At 37.7% G+C, this 18,509-nt stretch overlaps 3 protein-coding genes across 4 annotated transcripts; all 3 read right to left on the bottom strand.

Annotated features, from left to right (window-relative positions):
* Nucleotides 1–50: 50 nt before the first annotated feature.
* Nucleotides 51–3,156, bottom strand: guca1d (guanylate cyclase activator 1d). Its single transcript, XM_056731862.1, has 4 exons — nucleotides 2,862–3,156; nucleotides 1,837–1,986; nucleotides 1,395–1,482; nucleotides 51–1,307 (listed from the first exon to the last, which is right to left on the bottom strand). Exons 1-4 carry the CDS (start codon nucleotides 3,054–3,056, stop codon nucleotides 1,183–1,185), a joined length of 558 nt encoding a protein of 185 aa, XP_056587840.1. The 5' UTR covers nucleotides 3,057–3,156; the 3' UTR covers nucleotides 51–1,182.
* A 2,472-nt stretch (nucleotides 3,157–5,628) lies between these two features.
* dub (duboraya) lies at nucleotides 5,629–14,563 on the bottom strand. Of its 2 annotated transcripts, XM_056730753.1 has the most exons (7): nucleotides 14,421–14,562; nucleotides 12,458–12,601; nucleotides 8,877–8,963; nucleotides 7,524–7,601; nucleotides 7,367–7,429; nucleotides 7,054–7,254; nucleotides 5,629–6,812 (listed from the first exon to the last, which is right to left on the bottom strand). In XM_056730753.1, the coding sequence occupies exons 3-7, from the start codon at nucleotides 8,892–8,894 to the stop codon at nucleotides 6,330–6,332; spliced, it is 843 nt and encodes a 280-aa protein (XP_056586731.1). In that variant the 5' UTR covers nucleotides 8,895–8,963; nucleotides 12,458–12,601; nucleotides 14,421–14,562; the 3' UTR covers nucleotides 5,629–6,329. The 2 variants fall into 2 exon arrangements, with proteins under 2 accessions (XP_056586731.1, XP_056586733.1); XM_056730755.1 differs by lacking the exon at nucleotides 12,458–12,601 and having other exon boundaries at nucleotides 14,421–14,563.
* A 641-nt stretch (nucleotides 14,564–15,204) lies between these two features.
* Nucleotides 15,205–18,477, bottom strand: cysltr2a (cysteinyl leukotriene receptor 2a). The gene is made up of 2 exons (XM_056730751.1): nucleotides 18,345–18,477; nucleotides 15,205–17,905 (listed from the first exon to the last, which is right to left on the bottom strand). The coding sequence occupies exon 2, from the start codon at nucleotides 17,896–17,898 to the stop codon at nucleotides 16,882–16,884; it is 1,017 nt and encodes a 338-aa protein (XP_056586729.1). The 5' UTR covers nucleotides 17,899–17,905; nucleotides 18,345–18,477; the 3' UTR covers nucleotides 15,205–16,881.
* Between the last annotated feature and the right edge of the window lie 32 nt (nucleotides 18,478–18,509).

An 18,509-nucleotide genomic window follows, 5' to 3' on the forward strand; every position in this document is an offset into this window, starting at 1 on the left:
TTCAAGTAAACAATTGTTTGTTTGAACGTTTTATTAAGGCAACATAAATATTCCATCTCAGATAATATATTAGCTGATTGTTACAAAGTACAGAAAAACAAAATCCTATTGAAGAACTTGTGTGGTATGTGTCTAGAATGAAAATTATCAAATAAAAATCCCACCAGATGCAAGTCTAGATTCCATGGTACGAAACTGGAATAATCTCTGTGAGGAAGCTTTTAACTAAGCTTTCATTGCCTCCATTAAAAGACACCATTTCAAAGTCAAAAAGGCCAGTTTAAAACACTTCACATCTTCTTAATATACCACCTTCACCTTAAAAGTCATGAAAGCACATCAAGAACTCCCCCTTTTTCCCCCAGTTATGACCTATTCAGGCATGACATACAATGGTATGTGTTTGAGAACACTGTTTAAGTTACTTATTTGTGACACACTTATATTTGTTTTTGATAGTTGCCTATATGTCTATAAGTGTCAGCCTCTAAACTGGGATTTTACAGTAATATACATATCTCTATATGAGTTTGAAATATGCAGTTAAAATTTTGCACACAGGAAACATTCAACAAGAGTTTAGATTGGACAAAACAATTCTTGGCCTAATGCAACAAATGGTAGCAATGCAGTTTTTGAGATTCTGTACAATGCAACTGTGAATTCGAGACGTATAAAGTTCTGTTTTTTTGGTATTCTATACCTCATCTGATTGCCTCTTGTTCTCTTGGAAATTCAGACCACAAAGGCAATTGACTGTGTCCCAATTCACTTGCAATATATTGACACCATATTGATACTTCTGGATGCCATAAACAGTTGAACTAAACAGGTTTTAGACAGGATGGATTACGGTTGTGCTTATCAATGAAAGTCATGACTCTTTGCTCAGCTTTCAATACTGAGCCTTTCTTTTTAAAGCACAATGTGGTTCGCTCCCAAGTCCTGCCAGCAGTTCCTTGGTCCTCTGTACTCATCGCATTAAAAGATCAATGATTGGCTCTGGACAGCTCCGACACAATGATCCGGGATTCGTCTGAATTCTTCCCAGAACTTCCTTATGTGGGGATCAAGCGTGAGGAGCTACATCTGATACTCAGAGTGGGATTGCCGAACATCTTGAAAAATAGTGCTATGATGGGGGATTGTCATATTTTTTGTCCCTGGAATGTTTAGTCAAATTTAGGGCATTCGACCCTCAACAATGATAAGTAAGACTGGAGTAAGGTCCATCAGGCTCTTGAGCATTTCCATTATATCAGGATGTTCTTTAGCTCCTTCGATAAACTCTTCAAGCGTCAGTTCACCTGGATGTTATAGGTAGATGCTCAGACATCAATAATGGAAAGACAGCACTAAGAGAATGTTTTTCATAAATTGAAACGTGTGCTTACCCTCCCCATTCACGTCAATCCTTTCATAAATGAGAGTCACTATCTCTTCAGGCTCAATGTCACGGTTTCTTGTAATGTCTTGTATTGCCTGTTTGTAGAATCAAAATATGATTAACGTCTATGGAAATATATAGATATAGGGTGTGTTGCCAAATGTGTATAGAATATAAAATACTGTTAGTAATCTAACTAGTACTCGGCAGTCTCAGAAACCAAGGTACATTGAAGCCACAAGAAAGACACACAATTGGATTAAATGAGTTCATCCACAAGTTAAGCAGACTGATCCAGGGTACAAGTTAACCCGACCTGCCTTTGGAATTTTAGCCGTGACATTCTAATTTGTTCCATTATCAGTGATGATGTGGAAATGAAAGGTCAAATTTATCTCAGATTATATTTTCTGGCAGTTTCTGTAAAAAAATTATAAGAAGTCTTTTACCGTGAATATAGTCTCCAATTCTTCCTTGTCAATTTTTCCATTGCCATCCTGGTCAAAAAGTTTGAAGTACCACTTGAGTTTCTGGTTGATTTCCCCTTTAAGCATCAAGCTAATGGCAGCAATGTATTCCACAAAATCGATATACCCGTCCTAAATAAAAACAACATAGTATGTATTCACGTTTTAAGAAACCACATATATACAAAGTCATACCCTAGTGTTGACCATTTTTGAAGACTGACTTTAATTCAGATTTGGGTCACACTTAAGAATAGGTACCAATTCTCACTATTTACTAACTATTAACTATGACTTTTGCCTCAATAAACTCCTAATTTCTGCTTCTAAATTAGTTTTTTTCAGTTTAGCTATTGGGTAGGATTAAGGAATGTAGAATAAGGCAGTGCAGAATAAAGCATTAATATGTGCTTTAAACATACTAATATACAACCAATTTGCATGTCAATAAGCAAGTTGTTAATGATGAATTTGTGCACCTTAATATAAAATGTTACCCAGATTTCTTTTTACCTCTGCTCACACATTTATTATAACAAGAAATGAGAGATTCCATTTCACCCTAATTTTATACTACAGCTTTATCAAAATATTTATTTACTTCATTATATTAATGTCTGGTTACCCTGCAGAGGACAATGGGGTTGGATGAAAGTTAAGAATGTAAATAACATGATATCTAAAACTTCTTATTTACCCTAAACTTCACATGTAGATATTTATTTGCAGCCTTTGAGCTACTAATAGTCACACAAGAAAAAAATAATGGTTTGCAATTAGGGTTGTGCTTATTTTACTAAGCCTATAGTCACTGTGCAAGAGCCTTTCAAAATAGCCATTCAAGACATTACTACAAACAGCATGTCTCTGCAAAACGGTTTTTGTGACGTGTCATTTGCAAGATTTTTTTATTGCATGTGACAAAATCACAGCAATCATCGTCATATAGTTCAATCATTAAACAAATGAATGCACCATGAACTCTAATTCAAAACAGTAATCTTTACCCCATCCATGTCGAATGTGAAGAACACCTGGTCCACGTAACTGTTTGCGTCCTCATTCATACCCTGCAATCCCAGAATGGACTTGAGTTCAAACAGCGTGATCAGACCTGACGGAGACTCCTTCATGAATTTGTTATACCAGTGGTGCATATCCTCAGCCAGGATGTCATCCAAAGTTGCGTGATTGTTACCCATGCCTGTTGACCCACAGGGACAGAAACAGTCCCTTCCGCAACTTCTGATCCACAGATGGCCCAGGCCGTTGCTTTAGGGCAGCTGACCCTGTCCGATCCTTGGTACAGGTGCACACTGGGCGTGAAAAAATCCAGACTGCCACTCCGCAGGGATGGATAGTGCACTGATCTAAACCTCTTATACCCAGATACCACTAAACGAGGCTGCTACTTAAAATAACTGTGACTAAGGAGATGATGGCGAGAACTGCCTGTTTAAGAATCATCGCCAGAGCCAACAGGGTGCTTATGTAACAGGACATGAGCCTCCTTCACATGAAGGGCTTGTAGGGTCATTGTGTAGGGTGCACGCGAGGCCAGCTCTCAAAAAAAGCTCATGGCGGAGACGCTTTGATCACATGTCACACTACTGGTTAATATTTTGAGTAGTTATTCTTCTCTCCTCAAGGCAGACTCAACATTTGTGTTAATGTTTTGTGTAGTACTACAAACTCAATTGTTTAGTGAATTTTCATTATACAGCAGCATGTGAGAAAATCACTTTCATTGGAAATGGTGACATGGGAAATCTGTGTAGAATATGCTTAAAGTCTTCCGTAGGTTCACATGTATCCACCACAGTAAATGGGATTAAACGACCACAGTCATTAGCTCAAATGCACTAAGCATTAGCTTTTAAAGTAATGTTTCAACTATCATGTGCTATAAATTAAATGAGAACAGACCATTGTATGACACTTGTTGCTGGTAAAATGTTTCCAAGATTTGGTATAAAGTTATAAGTTTGTTCAGATTGTGAAAGAGATGTTAATGTTTAAATGCTTGAACAACAGCGATACAGCACTGTGCTTACAAAGTGGATCCAAGAACAATAGAGAGAACAAATAAACGTAGGATAGATGCAATACTTAAAAATAATAGATTTTATAAATAGTAGCAACAGTAAAAAAATGAACATAAACACAATATATGTGAATTGATTTTTCAGTTATTACTTTTCTAAGTATGATATTACAATCATATTAAACTGAATATAAATCTTCCAGAGAAAAGCAAATATTACTCAGATGTGTGCACTGTAAGTCACATTGCATTAAGCATCTGTATAAATATAAAAGTATTTTCTCTATTGTGTAATATATCTTTTAGCTTTAAGTTCTAACGTATGTCACACTTCACTGCTGTGACATTCTTTGCAGTCAGGACAAACCAAGGAGTACTGAAATCTTTTAGTAGTTGATCCAGCTTAATCCTTCCTCTCCTGACCTTGAATCTGATTCAGATCAACAATTTATCCCATTGTAATGGCCGAACATCTTTGAATCCGTCCAAGTATAAGCACAGCTCGACCTTTGGCTCTTTGCCATCGTGTAGTTAAATTAAGCTCAAGAGAGCTTCCTTGAGGTCAGCCAGAGGTATTTCTCTGAGTGGGTAAAAGAGCCTCCTTACAAACATACTGACATGAGAAAAAAGCCAAAATGTTATTATATTGCAGAGATGTAGTCAAGTCTACCTTTGCTGAGTCTAAGACCAAGACCAGTCGAGACCCGGTCAAGACAAGGTCTTAATGACAAGGTCATTATCATTAAAGAGCGTGTTAAATGACTAGTAAAACAGACATAAAGCGGTTTAAACTAGAAGTTAGTGCGATGTGGAAAGTGTACGCTGTTGGTCGCATCTCTGCTCCTCAACCAAGGTCTTGTTGTTGATGCACTTTGTCTGCATTGTGTTGAGTAGTGTGTGTGCTGCTACAAGAAGAAGGATGACAAGAAACCTTGTTATGTAATGTAAATGCCATAGCAAATCGAGTAGTCTCACAGTCCCGTAATGTGTCAATTCAGTTAAAAGGGCGGTTTCCCGGGCAGGGATTGTTTTAAACCAGGACTAGGCCGTAGTTGCAATTGTAGTAATAGGGATATTTCAGTTAAGTTACCTTAAAAAAACACATTACTGGTGTGCATCTCGAGACATACTTTTAAGAATAAAGTTAAGTAGATTGTGGTGAATTCTTATAGCAACCATTGTAAACTTAATTATTTAGATCAGACGGCTTTGTGTTGTTTCCAGCCGTCCGTTAAAGAACGCGACACGCACGTCTACCGGAGATCCTGTGATATTTAACCAATCAGATGACGACTTCGAACGTGCTGATGTGTTTCCAAAAGGGGAATCTCCTCAACCCCCACCAATGTGCAGCATCCACCTGGATGATGCGACAGCAGCCATATTGCGCCAGAACGCCCACAACACACCAGCACATTGGTGAAAAGGAGATAGAGTTACGAAGCCAATTAGAACACATGGAGATGATTAGGAGGTCATGATATATAGAGGCGCATGGCCAAATTACACCCCTACACTTATTCAAAGGACATTATGGGATTTTAAATGACCAAAGAGAGACCAAACGTTGACACTATTTATCAAAGGCTAAAGGCTATGTTAGTAGGGGTGTTATAAAAAGGGAATGAGAGTGTCATGACCTTAATAAGGGTTTATGCAATACATTTAACTTTAGATCACAGTATTAGTTTTACAGGCCAGGTTGTGACAAGAAAACTAGTATTTTCCAATGACAGGTGAATGAGGATACTTCCATATTTTATTTTTCCTTAATTTTCAAAATCACATAATTTTTTTTGAACAAAATACTATCAACAACATAGAAAGAATAAAAATATTTGTCCTTTACTATAGGGGATAATGGTTATATACAAAAGTATATCCAAAATCAAACAAGTCTGTAAAAACTAAAATCCTACCAGCAGCTCAAACATGTGTTATGAAAATAATAATGAAACTATACAGGAAGAGAAAAATACTGTCTGCATCTGAAGGTTTCAAAAAGTGTTTGACATATGAAAGCAACCTTCGAATAGAAAGTTATTCACATTTTAGCTATATTTAGTTCTGCTTTGTGTTGTTCATTGTAAAGTAGTTTAACTTTTTTTCTTGTGAAACAGAAGAGATTAAATGAAATGAATAGGATTCATTCTATAATACAAAGCGTCCATTCTGACCCACATATAAAGAAGTTATAAAAAATACCTGAATAGCTCATGCAAGCTTTGATTATGTGCTACTATATGCAAAAATCTTGCAATGTTTTTAACTATCTTCATAAAGATTTCTTTTTAGGCCTGCGCCCAACCCAGTGTTTCCAGCGTTTATCTGTCTCTCCTTGCTGTATTAGAAAAATATATGCACATTAAGCAAAATTGTTGATAAAGCAGACATAAAAATATTCAAGATATTCATCAATGTTCTCATAGCTCTAAAGGTTTATCTCTACTTCTTCTTTCTGTTCCGTTTCTGTCTCATCTGTTGTTGATTCAGGTTCTGTCTGTGGCTTTTCATGAGCTTGCGCGACTGGCTCTTCACATTCTCCTTCTTGTTCTTTAGACTCAGAGGAACTTCCGCCTAACTGCAGCTCACCTTCACGTTTCTCCTCCACCTCCTCTGTCTTGTGTTCTTGCTCACCTCCATCTTTATTTTCTGCATTCACAGTCTCAACCTTATTCTCTGGTTCTGCCTCCTTTGGGTGCTGGTTTTCAACATCTGTTGATTCAGTTTCTTGCTCAGTCTGTTGTTTTGAAGAGACTGATATGGTGTCGACGCAATCAGATGCCTTTTGGTCCTCAAACACTTCTCCTTCATGCCCGTTTGGAGTTAAGGCCACCTCTTCTCCTTCTTCTGTACTGGACTTCCTGTTTTTGCGAGATGGCGGGCGGCGCTTGATGGAAAGTCGAGCTCTGCCCTGCACAGGTAAAATACAAAGAATGCTAAAAAATGCTAGTCCAAAAACAGTCACTTATCACTTATTAAATGGAAGAAATAGCTTGAAGATTTTGTTTCACAGAAAAATGAAAATAATTCATGGATAAAGGTAAGTAAATGATGACAGAATTTCATTTTTGGGTGGACTATTCCTTTAAATGACACATTCCATCAATTACTATTTTTCCATCTCATCCAAATCGGCACTGACAAATAAACACCTTGTTAATGCTCTTGAGAACTCCTCCCTCGACAGGGTTCTCAAAGCTGGTGGCAGTTTCCTCCTGTTTCGGTGTAGCAATTGCAGGAGGACTGACGGGGCTTCCAGGAGTGGTGGGAAAGAAAGATGCCAAGGGTAGCTTCACCGCCCCAGGGCTTTTTGGGAACAGAGGTGGTCCCGTTGGAGAAAGTGTGAGGTTGGCCTGCATGAATTAAGACAGATCTTTGTTTCTGATATGGCTTGATTAAAGCAATACTGATCTCTGTCCACTAGAGGGAAGCATTGATGTATGAGCAGAGGAAAGTTGGTTTTACCTGTAGTTTTTCAATGAGGGCAGAGTTTCTGTTCTTCCTGGGTGAAACTGGTCCTGCTTCTTTCTGAATGGGTGAAAAAAAGTAAGTAAGTTAAATAAATGCAAATAGCATTTAATAAAGTGTGGATTATTATTACAACGCGTTTCTTGAAAATCACCTCATCCTGAGATTGATCTGCATTATTACTAGCAGATAAATGCAGTGTGCGTGGGGGTCTCCTTCTCACAGGCTTATTCTGCAACAAAACCACAACACAAAATTTTCAAACAAGTTTAACTAAACATCATGTTTGTAAAGTCAACATTTTGTAAACAGCTGTTAAAACAGTTGTTGAGTGGAAAAAGAAACATGATCAGGGCAACATATCATGTTGCAGGACTTATTTACTTAAAATATTTCCTTATGACCCTATATATTATAAAATAATATATTTTGTACTGACAAACAGAAAGAGAAGATATAAAGCACTGTTAAGTGATAGTTCACCCCGAAATGGAAATTCTGTCATCATTTACTTGCCCTCAAGTTGTTTCAAAACATTTCTTTGTTGAGAACAAATTAGCACAATGGACTACCAATTTCTAGATTTTTTTCTAATATGGTAGTCAATAGTGCCCCAGAACTGTTTGATTATTTTTTGTGTTCAGTAGAAAAACCTAGAGTATAAAGTTTGAGGGTGAGTAAATGACGACAGAATTTTTATTTTTGGGTAAACTAAGTTGAATGCTTCATTTTGAAACATTAAAACATACATTCAAACATTAGATGTGCCTGCAACTTATAATTAGATGATGTGTATTATGTTTTTCTTTTTCTAATAAGATCATATTCAAGAATAACAAACAGAAATGGAAGAAAAGGAGAGGAAAGAAAAAGGTAATGTTAGAAATAAGTTAAACTGTCTGTCTGTTAAACAGTCATTTATGCTTTACATAACATCTCTCTTTTCAATATCTGTGTTGGAGACAGAGTGACAGTTTGGCAAGTAGCTATAGGCACCAGCCTATATCGTTAATGTCTTCAGGAAGTAAAACAGGTTATAAATACATAGGAAAAAATCTGTGTTCCACGGGATAAAACCAAAGTCAAAAATGAGATTTTACTTCCTTGTCTCGGCTGTAGGGAATGAATTACGGCACTAACTTGGAATATTTTTTCCTGTACCCGCAAGGTATCACGTTATACACTTGTATTTCACAATTAAACAGATTTTACGCAACCAAGCACGTGTGCTATTCTACAATATAACCTGTTGATTTAACCTAAATAATTAATATAAATACAATGCTATTTGTGTTGTTTGATTTATCTTTACATCTTTGTGCATTTTAACAAACAACTGGTGCACATTTCAAATGAGAGGATGAAAAGAGAAGCAAAATGAAAACGAAAGAAAGAATGCAAATTGCACAGCTTTTACAGTATAAGGCTGTGTCAAATCGCAAGAATAAGGGAAGCTGAAGTGCAGAGACAGTTTGACAGAGGCTGATAATACTCAGATAAACCTCACCACTTCAGCATCTGTCATTTGGGGTATTTGACAACTGAATTTTCCTGCTAGCTCAGCCACAGATCTCTTTTTTACAACCGTATGGTCCTGAAATACAAAAATGTTAGTGTAAAAATGCACGTCCCCTTTTAATAATCTGTAATAAAGATTCAAGATACAACCCACAACACTTTCTGTTAATGTATTTTGTGTGTCAAATTCACTTTTTGGGGGGAGGAGTAGCACATACAACGTCATGTCATAATTCTCCTAAAAAGAGTACTTTGACAATTAAATCACTTTGATGGTTGCTAATCACGTTCTGTAATGCTGAAAAGGTTGAAAACATCTTGTTCATGAAAGACGTTGAAAATAAGCTATTTAAAAAGCAAGCACTTAGAAAGAATGCTCTTTGAGCCATGAAAACATGTCTTTGGGGGACACAGGCTCAGTCATCTATGACTTCAACCTCTCCAGGCTGCTGTTTTAATCTCTGTATCAGTCTCCTTCAAACAACAGGCCTTCATCTCTGACCATAAGCACTTTCAGTATCAGTGGAGGGAAACCAGTACTGCCTTGCGATAGCAAAGAGTTACATTGTTGAAGTGAGCTAATGTGTTCAGACATAATTTTATGTTGTCAAAGTGCTCCATTTTAGGAACTTGTTGGAACCCACCAATGCTTTGAAAAACAAACGTCAAATGTATAAATAAATAAAAGAAAGTGTGCTTGCACCTGGTCCCTTGATGCGTTATAGTTTAATAGACTTTTCTTGTCTGTGCCTCTTACTGTTTTGCCTGTATCTGCTGCCCATGTTTTCCCTTTAAGATAAAAGCATTCCACTATGACATCATTTGCTTTCTTTAGTGCCCAAGACGGAAAAAAACTTCTGAGTAACTCTCTGTGTTGTTTATTTTTAAGCTAAGCATTTATTCATTCTTTAATTCTCTGTAATAGAATTCTTTAGAAATCCATATACTGCCCCAACTGAAGCAATCAAGATCAAATCAGCCCAAATGAACAAACTCATATCATGCTGTTAGACATTTATTTGTATCGACCAGCGAACCGCACAAGAAAGCAGTCACCAGGGTCATCGTGCAAAAACATTGAAGGAAATTCTTATTAAATTATTTTATTTGTCCCGCTGGCCACCAGTTGACTAGCCCTGCTTTAGGATAATTGCAACAACAGCATGTATAGGAATTAAACTAAAAGACTAAAAACTTCCAAAAAATCAACAATATGATATTTTCTAGAATCTCCTACAATTCTGGGAAGCTTTCTAAACTGTATTGAAGGTATATTCATCTATTATGAGATCTTATTGGTCGCTTTTCATCATTATTTGGTCCAAGTTATCCATATAAAAAGTATTCTTTAACATTTCCAAAACAATGTACAAATATTAAAACATACACTTAAAGTCCTAAGATTTTGAGAAACACACAGAGTGTATTTCAAATTAATTTCAATTCAATTGCACTTTTTGCATTTTTTTACATTGTTGCGGCTTTACAATTAATACATATTAGCAAAGACAGTTGATACATAAGAAAAATATAGAAATAAGAAAAATGATAAAAACTGCAAAAAGTATGACATACGTAGAATGCATATTATTGTAATGCTTTTTTAGTAATATGTGCATTGTCAAAACATATAATAATTCTCTCTAGGTTTATATTTGCAGTGTTGTGCTTTTAAATACTCAGTCATTTTATTGGTTAAACACATGTGCCATGTCTCTCAAGCAGTTGATAGCGCATCAAGTATAGAGCGCTGAGCTCATTATTGGTTCTTTAAAGCAGGGTGCAGGCAGCTTTTTCTCCTGAGACCCAGTGGGTGGTGAGTTTTACTACAAATTCCACAGCTGTGTCTTTGCACACATTTAAAAACACCTTAAGAGATGACCCCTGAAGATGACGACATCATACTAAACGTCACTAATGGTCCATCCAACAATTTTACTACTTCAATAAACACACAAAGTGTGGTGTGGTGAGTTAGCACACGCCACAAGACACGAATCCATTCTGAAACGTCTTTTTGTTTTACAACAGTTGGCAGCGGTGATGAGTAAACAACACAACCCGCAAAAACATGTAATCAATTCAGCATGGGCCTTTTTTCAACCCCAAAGCAGTCACACTTGCAATGACATGCTCTCATCGGACCGCACAGCAGTGGATGAGGAATGATCTCATTAGACATAACCATGAAAACATTAGATGGAAGTAGAACATGAATTTACATTATACACACAAAAACAAACTCTTGGGGTGGTGTCCTTATTTCAGAAGGGCTATCATTTGATCTGGTGCAGATCGGACACATCAGATTTTCTTTCTCCAAAAACGATCTTTAGCCAAAAGTGGCCCAATACTATGAGCTCATGTTCTTGCTGGGAATATTTGGAGTGGATGGTGTGGAAAAGTCATGTTCACGCTAAACACTCCAGCGTGAGTCAGTGAGTTATGACTGACTCCACCTCACACCTAAACTTCCATTCCGGGTCCAATTCTTGAATCATTCCCACAGTGGTCAAGTAGTATGACTCAAATCTTCATAGTCACTGACATCTGCTTCTTGTGAAAAGACAACCTTTCTTCACTTGTTGCGTTTCATCCGATGTGATTTCTGATGAAGCATATTATCTAACACCAGCATGGAAAAACCAACTAACACTTAATATTAAACATGGAAAGAAAAGATGTACACTGTCCTTAGCACGTCTGCACAGAGCATTTAGCCTACATCATTTGCAAATACTCCGTGATGTCACATCTCTGAATTCTGAAGGGTGGTTAGGAAGTTCACACCCATATGCTTGTCCAGTTCTTCAGGTCTTCTAAAGATCTAAAACAAAATGAGTCTTCTGGGGTGGAAAAAGTTGTAATTTGCTGTAGCCCGTTGATGAAGTGGGTGATGTCGTGTTGCAATACTTGCAATATTTCCCTTCTCTAGATCACACTTTGTAGTTGCACACAGCTTAGGAAAAGAGGGCCGTCGCTCTAACAGCTGTTGAGGTGGGACTGACACTGACCCGCATGTCCACATAGCTGAGATTCAGGAGATAATGAACATAAATATCCAGGGGTCCATGCAGGCCAATTCTCTAGAATAAGCCCTGACACAAAGCTTTAAACAAGATATGCATTCAACCAGCTTTCACAGCAGAGTCACATTCTTTAATGGCAGGAATTAAATCATGTTTAAATGTGGCTCTGCTTAGTGTTAGAATACTGTACATACATTTAGGATGAGAAAAAAGCCCCAGCTTCGAAATATGCAAAAACTATAGTCATGACTTTGTACCGAATTTTTTGAAGATTTAAAGGGATTGTTCATCCAAAAATGAAAATGCTTTGCTCACTATTGTGAAAACCCATTTTAAGGTCCCGTGTAATTTTTTGGAGGATCTATTGCCAGAAATGCAATATAATAAACATAAGTATGTCTTCAGAGGTGTTTAAAGATCGAGTAGCACAGGCAGTTTCTGCCAATCTCATATCAATCTTGAGTGCCTATACAGTAGTATTGCATACGTTGTATCTTCGAAGAGTATTTAGTTTGATCAAATTTATAAAAGGGAGATACACCTGTATTATTACTTTCAGAAAACCACGAGCTGCTAGAGGTAGGACTAGTGGGGAGAGTGGGATGGAACTACACCACGAGCAAGCAACACATCATCACATTAATCCTTCCGTGTTTTGTACATCCATGCACCTACACGCCGATGCCTAGAAAACACAGAAGTATGACTTAGTTTGACTTAGCGCGTTTTCAACTGATCGGTTTCAAACGATCTCAAAATCCATCGTTATATCCACCGTTTATATAACATCCATCACTTAATTGCCAAGAACAAAGAGAAACACCTGAAAAACCATAACTTCACTTTAGCAAAGAGTAACAGGGTGCAGCGTAGCCTATCTTGATGCAGCACAGCTAATCTTGATGGTAAGCAGGTCTCGATTGTCGATTGGCTGGTGGACGGGCTCTTTCTTTTGCCTTGCTTTTCCGGTAGAAAGGGCAATAAAAGGAATAGGATCCCTTGACGACACAGGGATCCAAAATTATAAAAAGCTTTCGAAACAAGTTGGAGTTCTGGGGGAGTGTTTCAAGTACAGAAATACTACGTCACATGTCCAACTCGTTTTTTAACAACTTGCATGTTTACCAGTGTAAAGAAGTCAGAATGCATGACATAGCATGATATCCGATCTTTAAAGACCTTACATAATGAAGCGTTGTTTTCACTACCTGAGTATGAGCAATTTCTATCTATATACACCGCGGGTCCCCTTACATGGATTTCGGCATGTTGTTTCTACAGTAGCCCTAAACGCACAAACTGCTCTGCAGAGTGTGTATTCTTCGTGACTCGACATCATCTTTGTCCTGTGTCAGCCACCATAGTGCTTCGAAAGGGAGAAGGAGGGGTGAGTGAGCCATTAGTTGCAATTCGCAACCTCACCGACACTGCTAGATGCTGCTTAAATCTCCACATTGGTCCTTTGAAATCCTACGCATTTATTTTTCCTTATTCGGCATTTCATCCAAGTGTGGTCACATTGTGTTTTTGTTTTCTGTATTTATATTCAGCACTGCATGGCTGGGCAAAAACAAATGTTCTACTGTTTAACGTGATTTCCCAGACAAGACACAACCACAAGCACACTCGGTTGTTTTGTATGTTGTGCAGCAGATTCCTACATTCACTTCCCCTATAGATAAAGCACACAGAATAACTTGACTCATAATAAAAATATATGAATAATGTCATAATATTGATGAACACCACCACTTTAAGGGACACTATTTAGTGAGCGTTCTGTATTCATTTTACATATCTGAATGTCAAACCTCCACAAACACACTCACGTGGGTCCTCCATCATAACCCGCCGTTTTAATCTGTCATACGGATGAGGTTACACCACTTCCTGTGTCAGTTAGACTGTTGCAATGCGGGCCATACTTTATTCTAACTTAAGACATGCAGGGAGGGTAGTGTCAAGGCAAACAGGGTGGCTAGAAATTTGATACGAACATAATTCAAAGAGTCATTGGCCAAACACAGCACTGCAATCTTTTGATGGGAGCACTGTCCGGCAAACATAATGTTATAGAAATGATAATCAATAGAGGTTTAACTTGTGACATGGATGACAGGTGTCATGGTCAATCCGAATGGTGTATTCATCAGTTTACCCATCGACTCTCACACTTGGCGCAGTCAGATACACTGGTGTGTTAAACAGTAAAAAAATCACAAATATGATAGCAAAGCAAAAATGCACAACTGTATAAGTTTGTTTCCAAAACATACATATTAAACAAAAAGCTGTATTTCATGCATGCTTAAGAGGGAGGACATACCTATTGAATATGACAATATTTATGATATCCTCTCTATACAAAATGATGCTTTGCTTTCTTGAATTATCTTTTGGCACAACAGGAGGTTTATTTTGCGAGTGTTCAGGCAACGTAAATAAACAATTACATACAAAACAACAACCGCAAACAGTTTAAAAGACAGAAACAGCTTTCATACCTCCATCTTCCAGCGCTGCTCGCGAGTCCACAACTTCTGTTGCTGTTTGTGACACTTGCTGAAGTAACGGCGCGCGCTCCCTCTCCTCACATGAGCGCGATGCGTGTGCGCGCTATCTCTCCCGTTCCCTCTCTCAGAGCACAAGAGGGTGGTCGGCGGTTATATTTAGGTTTGACTCTTACAACATTTCCACGGCCAACAACGCTGTTGTAACGTTGGTTCAGAAGAACTTCCCGTTTCACTACACAACAGTTTGAACAAAATACAACCAAAAAGCTTTCCTGTAGCTCAGTGGTAAGAGCATTGCGTTAAGGTTGTGGGTTCCAGCCCAGGGTTTTTGCAAATACCTATGTAAAATGTATAGGATAAAGCAAGTCGCTTTGGATAAAAGCGTCTGCCAAATGCATAAATGTACATGTAAAAACATTTATGAGGACTTCAAATGTTAAGCAAATGTTTGTAAAAAAATGCTTTATGTTGATACTGTGATATAATTAAGAAAATAGATTATTGCTCAAGATATTGCTTTTATTAAGTCAACAATATTCTCAAAATAATAAACCCATAATTCACAAACATAACAAGAAAAATGATCCAAACATAAAAATCATTTATTTTGCTCTAAGCGTATATTAAATAACATTTAACCATACAATCAACTTTCAGCCTTGCAATAGCAATCATGCTAGACAAAAGCACCTATCCAGCCAATAACAATGCCATATTGTAAATAAATGAATTCATCACAAATTTACAAAACAAGCCTAAAGGAATGGTGTGATATTGTTATTGCTCAAGAAATAATGTAATTGGGCTGTTTTTCAAAACCTAGTGAGCTGACTATCTAGACAAGTCAGCTGAGAGCATACACGGTTGTGCTCCTTGTCAGTGTCAGACACATGTCAGTGATACTACCACAAATATTGTTACGGGTACTTATAATGCCCTAAAATTAGATCTCGATAAGCAGCTCAGTGCGATGTTAGACACAGCCGTGCGTTATAATTCAGAGGATGCATTTCCATTAGGTTACACAGGATGCATGGTAAGGGGAGGTGCTTATGTAAGTGTGACAACACTCCATTTAAGGATGAAATGAAAGAGGAAGCAGTAATTTTTGACAGTCGGTGCAATCTGTTGATCTACAAACGCAACATAATTGCCTTGGAAACGGTGTCATTATTTTTATATCTCCTCTTCTCTTGAAAAAAAGTTAGTTTGGCACAATGGTTTACCATTGTGCAAAGCCAACTTGTGCAAGTGCAGTACACGTGCCAAATGACCCCAATTCATTGACTTTGTTCGGGATGTTGGATTCATTGCAACGAAACAAGCCAAAGAAGATTCAGGTTGATCTAAAAATGCAGTAGAAGGATGGGCAGATGTAAAATAATGATATCGAGGGAAACTTAAGACAAAATTCCTCAAAATGTGAAACTTCCTCTTATGAACAAAACAACAGTGACCAAGATATTTATCACATATCTTCAAATAGAGGTCCAACCCTGTGACAAGCAGGTGTCTTCAGGAAGCCACATACTTTGCATACAGTTCTTTTGCTTCCTGATAAGCTCTTATAAGAGAGTTAAACATGTTTCATAGGCCACAGAATGACGTGCTGCAGGCAAATGTGAAAAAAAAGGCCAAGACAATTGAAATAGACTGAAGAGATATTAGCACAAGAGATCAACCACACCCATCCCATTAAAAGGATAAAGTCCACTAAAAATAAAAATGTCATCTTATATTCATGCTATTCAAAACCTGTGACTTTCATTTTGACAACATTTTAAAGAATGTGGGTAACCAAGCTACACTGGCCCCCATTGACTCCCATTGTATGGACACAAAACCACTGAGACATTTAAACAATATGTTATTTTGTGTTTCACAGAAGAGTCACATAGAGGTTTTAAACATCTGGGTGAATAAATGGTGACAGTTTTTTTGTTTTTGGTCAAACTATCCCCTTAAGGTTAATAAAATTTGGACGGACATGCTTTAGGGGGCCAAAATATAAAACTGTTGGTCAAGGTTCAATTCCAATATATTTGAAACGAGGAATAAAATCAAACAACGCTGCTTTAAAAAAATAGTATTTACCTCAGATCACAAATTTCAGGCTGTGCAGTGAATGTATGTAAAGTTAATAAATAAGTGACTGGCTCTCTCAACTCTCGGTGGGATTTTTACAGCGGTCACATTGAGCATAACAATAGATTTACAAATATCTTCAAACTGCGAGATGTCACATCACATTTAATATTTAATATTTACAAGTGGCCAACAAATGATGACAGTGACAGAGTTCAACTTTATGTAAATGATCTGCAATGCAATGCTGATGGCAGTGGAGACAAGCAACCACATACAGTAAAAAAAATGCAAGGGCTGCTCATAGCTAAATAATAAAGTAAAAACATTGTTTCCTCTGTTCCTCTGAGGTACCTCTGTTCTTTATTCACTTCTGTAAAACCTGTAGTTCTTCCTGTCGCAGTGTCCTATCATTGATCGTTTTTCTCCGTCCTAAAAATTTGTCCGAGAACGATCTGAAATTCTCCCCCACGAAGAAGAACAGAAGGGGATCCAGACAGCTGTTGGTCGTACACAAACAATGTGTTATGACGGCGACCTTACGGACTATCCAAATGTAGTTACATGAGTCTTTGTTTCCATTCATCTTGAGCTGTTTCTCGGCAGTTAGGAAGACCGTCCGTACAACGTGATATGGCAAGAAACACACCAGAAAGATCACAAGACTGATGATGACCAAAGCGCATGCCTTCTTCCTGCACGGCCTGGTCCTACCCAGTGCAGGACTGGGCGTCAGAAGACTCTTCACAACAAAGATGGAGCAGAAAATCACGACCACCAAAGGCACCACAAAGCCCATGAGAAGAGACACATTGTTGATATAAAGCAATTTGTCCACGTTATCTGTTGACAGATCCAGGCACCGAGGACTTCCCTTTTGTTTTCCTTTCTTGGAGAACAACAGCGGACTGCAGGCCAAAGCCATCATCACCCAGATGACTGTACACAGGATCGCCGCAACGCAGGTGGTCTGTATGCGCAAGTACAGGTATGGCCATACCAGCGCTAAGTAACGCAAGATATTGAGAGCCACTAGAAAATACATCGAGCTGTATATGTTGAGATAAAACACATAAAAGATGAGTCGACAGGCGATATCACCAAACGGCCAATTGTCCAGTAGGTAGAAAGAGATTCTCAAGGGCAAAGAGCACACCATCATCAAGTCTGACAGCAACAGGTTCACCATTAACAAGTTCACAGGCGTGAAACTCTTTTGCTTTCTCCATTGGCTGTAAAAGATGCAGATAGATAAAGAGTGGCCAGCACTGCCCAGGACAAAAATGATTATGTACGTTACAGGGTACATAATGCGTTTGAAGTCATTTGTGGTGCCTTCTTCACAAGTTGAATTTCCAGAGAGATTTGACAAGGAGTCATTCATTTTTTCCCTTGGAGGCATAGGACAAAGTGCAGGTATGAATGATTTATAATACAAAACACAGAAACTTGGTTCTTAAGAAATGATGCATTGTTTCAATAAAATATTGTTGCTGAAGCATAAACTCCACTGGCAGGAGTTTTACTAACGTTACACGAGTTCTCAAGATTGCTTTTTGTTAATGTTTTATTTGTATGCTCCAATACAGGTTATTCTAGTTTAGCATGTGAATCTCTGCGACTGTATATCCAATCCGTACCAAAAAGTTGAGCCTTTAATAAAAAATACTAAATTTCTCAAACATTTACTCATTTTAACATATTGCTTGCTAGTTTGACAGCTTAAATGTTTACACAAGTGATTTACATAATACAGTGATAACACAACGCATGTTAAAGAGAACATTTAAAGAACATTTAAAAACAAACTAAAAGCTAAAAGAGATTTACCTTTATCTTGAGTGTAGAGTTGTGAAATCAGGTCAAGCACTTGTTGTTTCATTGCTTGACAAAGCAGCAGTGCATTGTAAGCGGTTTAAGAGAAGGTAAGAAACAGAACTTACAGTAGGGGAGGATGTCCCAGACCAGCCTCCTGTTCAACAAACGCTGTAAAAA

This window comes from Triplophysa dalaica, chromosome 19, assembly GCF_015846415.1.
Source record: "Triplophysa dalaica isolate WHDGS20190420 chromosome 19, ASM1584641v1, whole genome shotgun sequence".
In the NCBI taxonomy this organism is placed as follows: Eukaryota; Metazoa; Chordata; class Actinopteri; order Cypriniformes; family Nemacheilidae; genus Triplophysa; species Triplophysa dalaica.

Excerpts from the sequence above, each read along its gene's own strand:
- dub (XM_056730755.1), bottom strand. Across the intron at positions 7,602-8,876 it reads AAATGACAGATGCTGAAGTG|AATAAGCCTGTGAGAAGGAG; the intron begins GTGAGGTTTATC and ends GTTTTGTTGCAG. Across the intron at positions 7,430-7,523 it reads CAGATCAATCTCAGGATGAG|AAAGAAGCAGGACCAGTTTC; the intron begins GTGATTTTCAAG and ends TCACCCATTCAG.
- cysltr2a (XM_056730751.1), bottom strand. The coding sequence starts at position 17,898 with ATGAATGACTCCTTGTCAAATCTCTCTGGAAATTCAACTTGTGAAGAA.
- guca1d (XM_056731862.1), bottom strand. The coding sequence starts at position 3,056 with ATGGGTAACAATCACGCAACTTTGGATGACATCCTGGCTGAGGATATG. Across the intron at positions 1,483-1,836 it reads AATTGGAGACTATATTCACG|GCAATACAAGACATTACAAG; the intron begins GTAAAAGACTTC and ends TTCTACAAACAG. Across the intron at positions 1,308-1,394 it reads GATTGACGTGAATGGGGAGG|GTGAACTGACGCTTGAAGAG; the intron begins GTAAGCACACGT and ends TATAACATCCAG.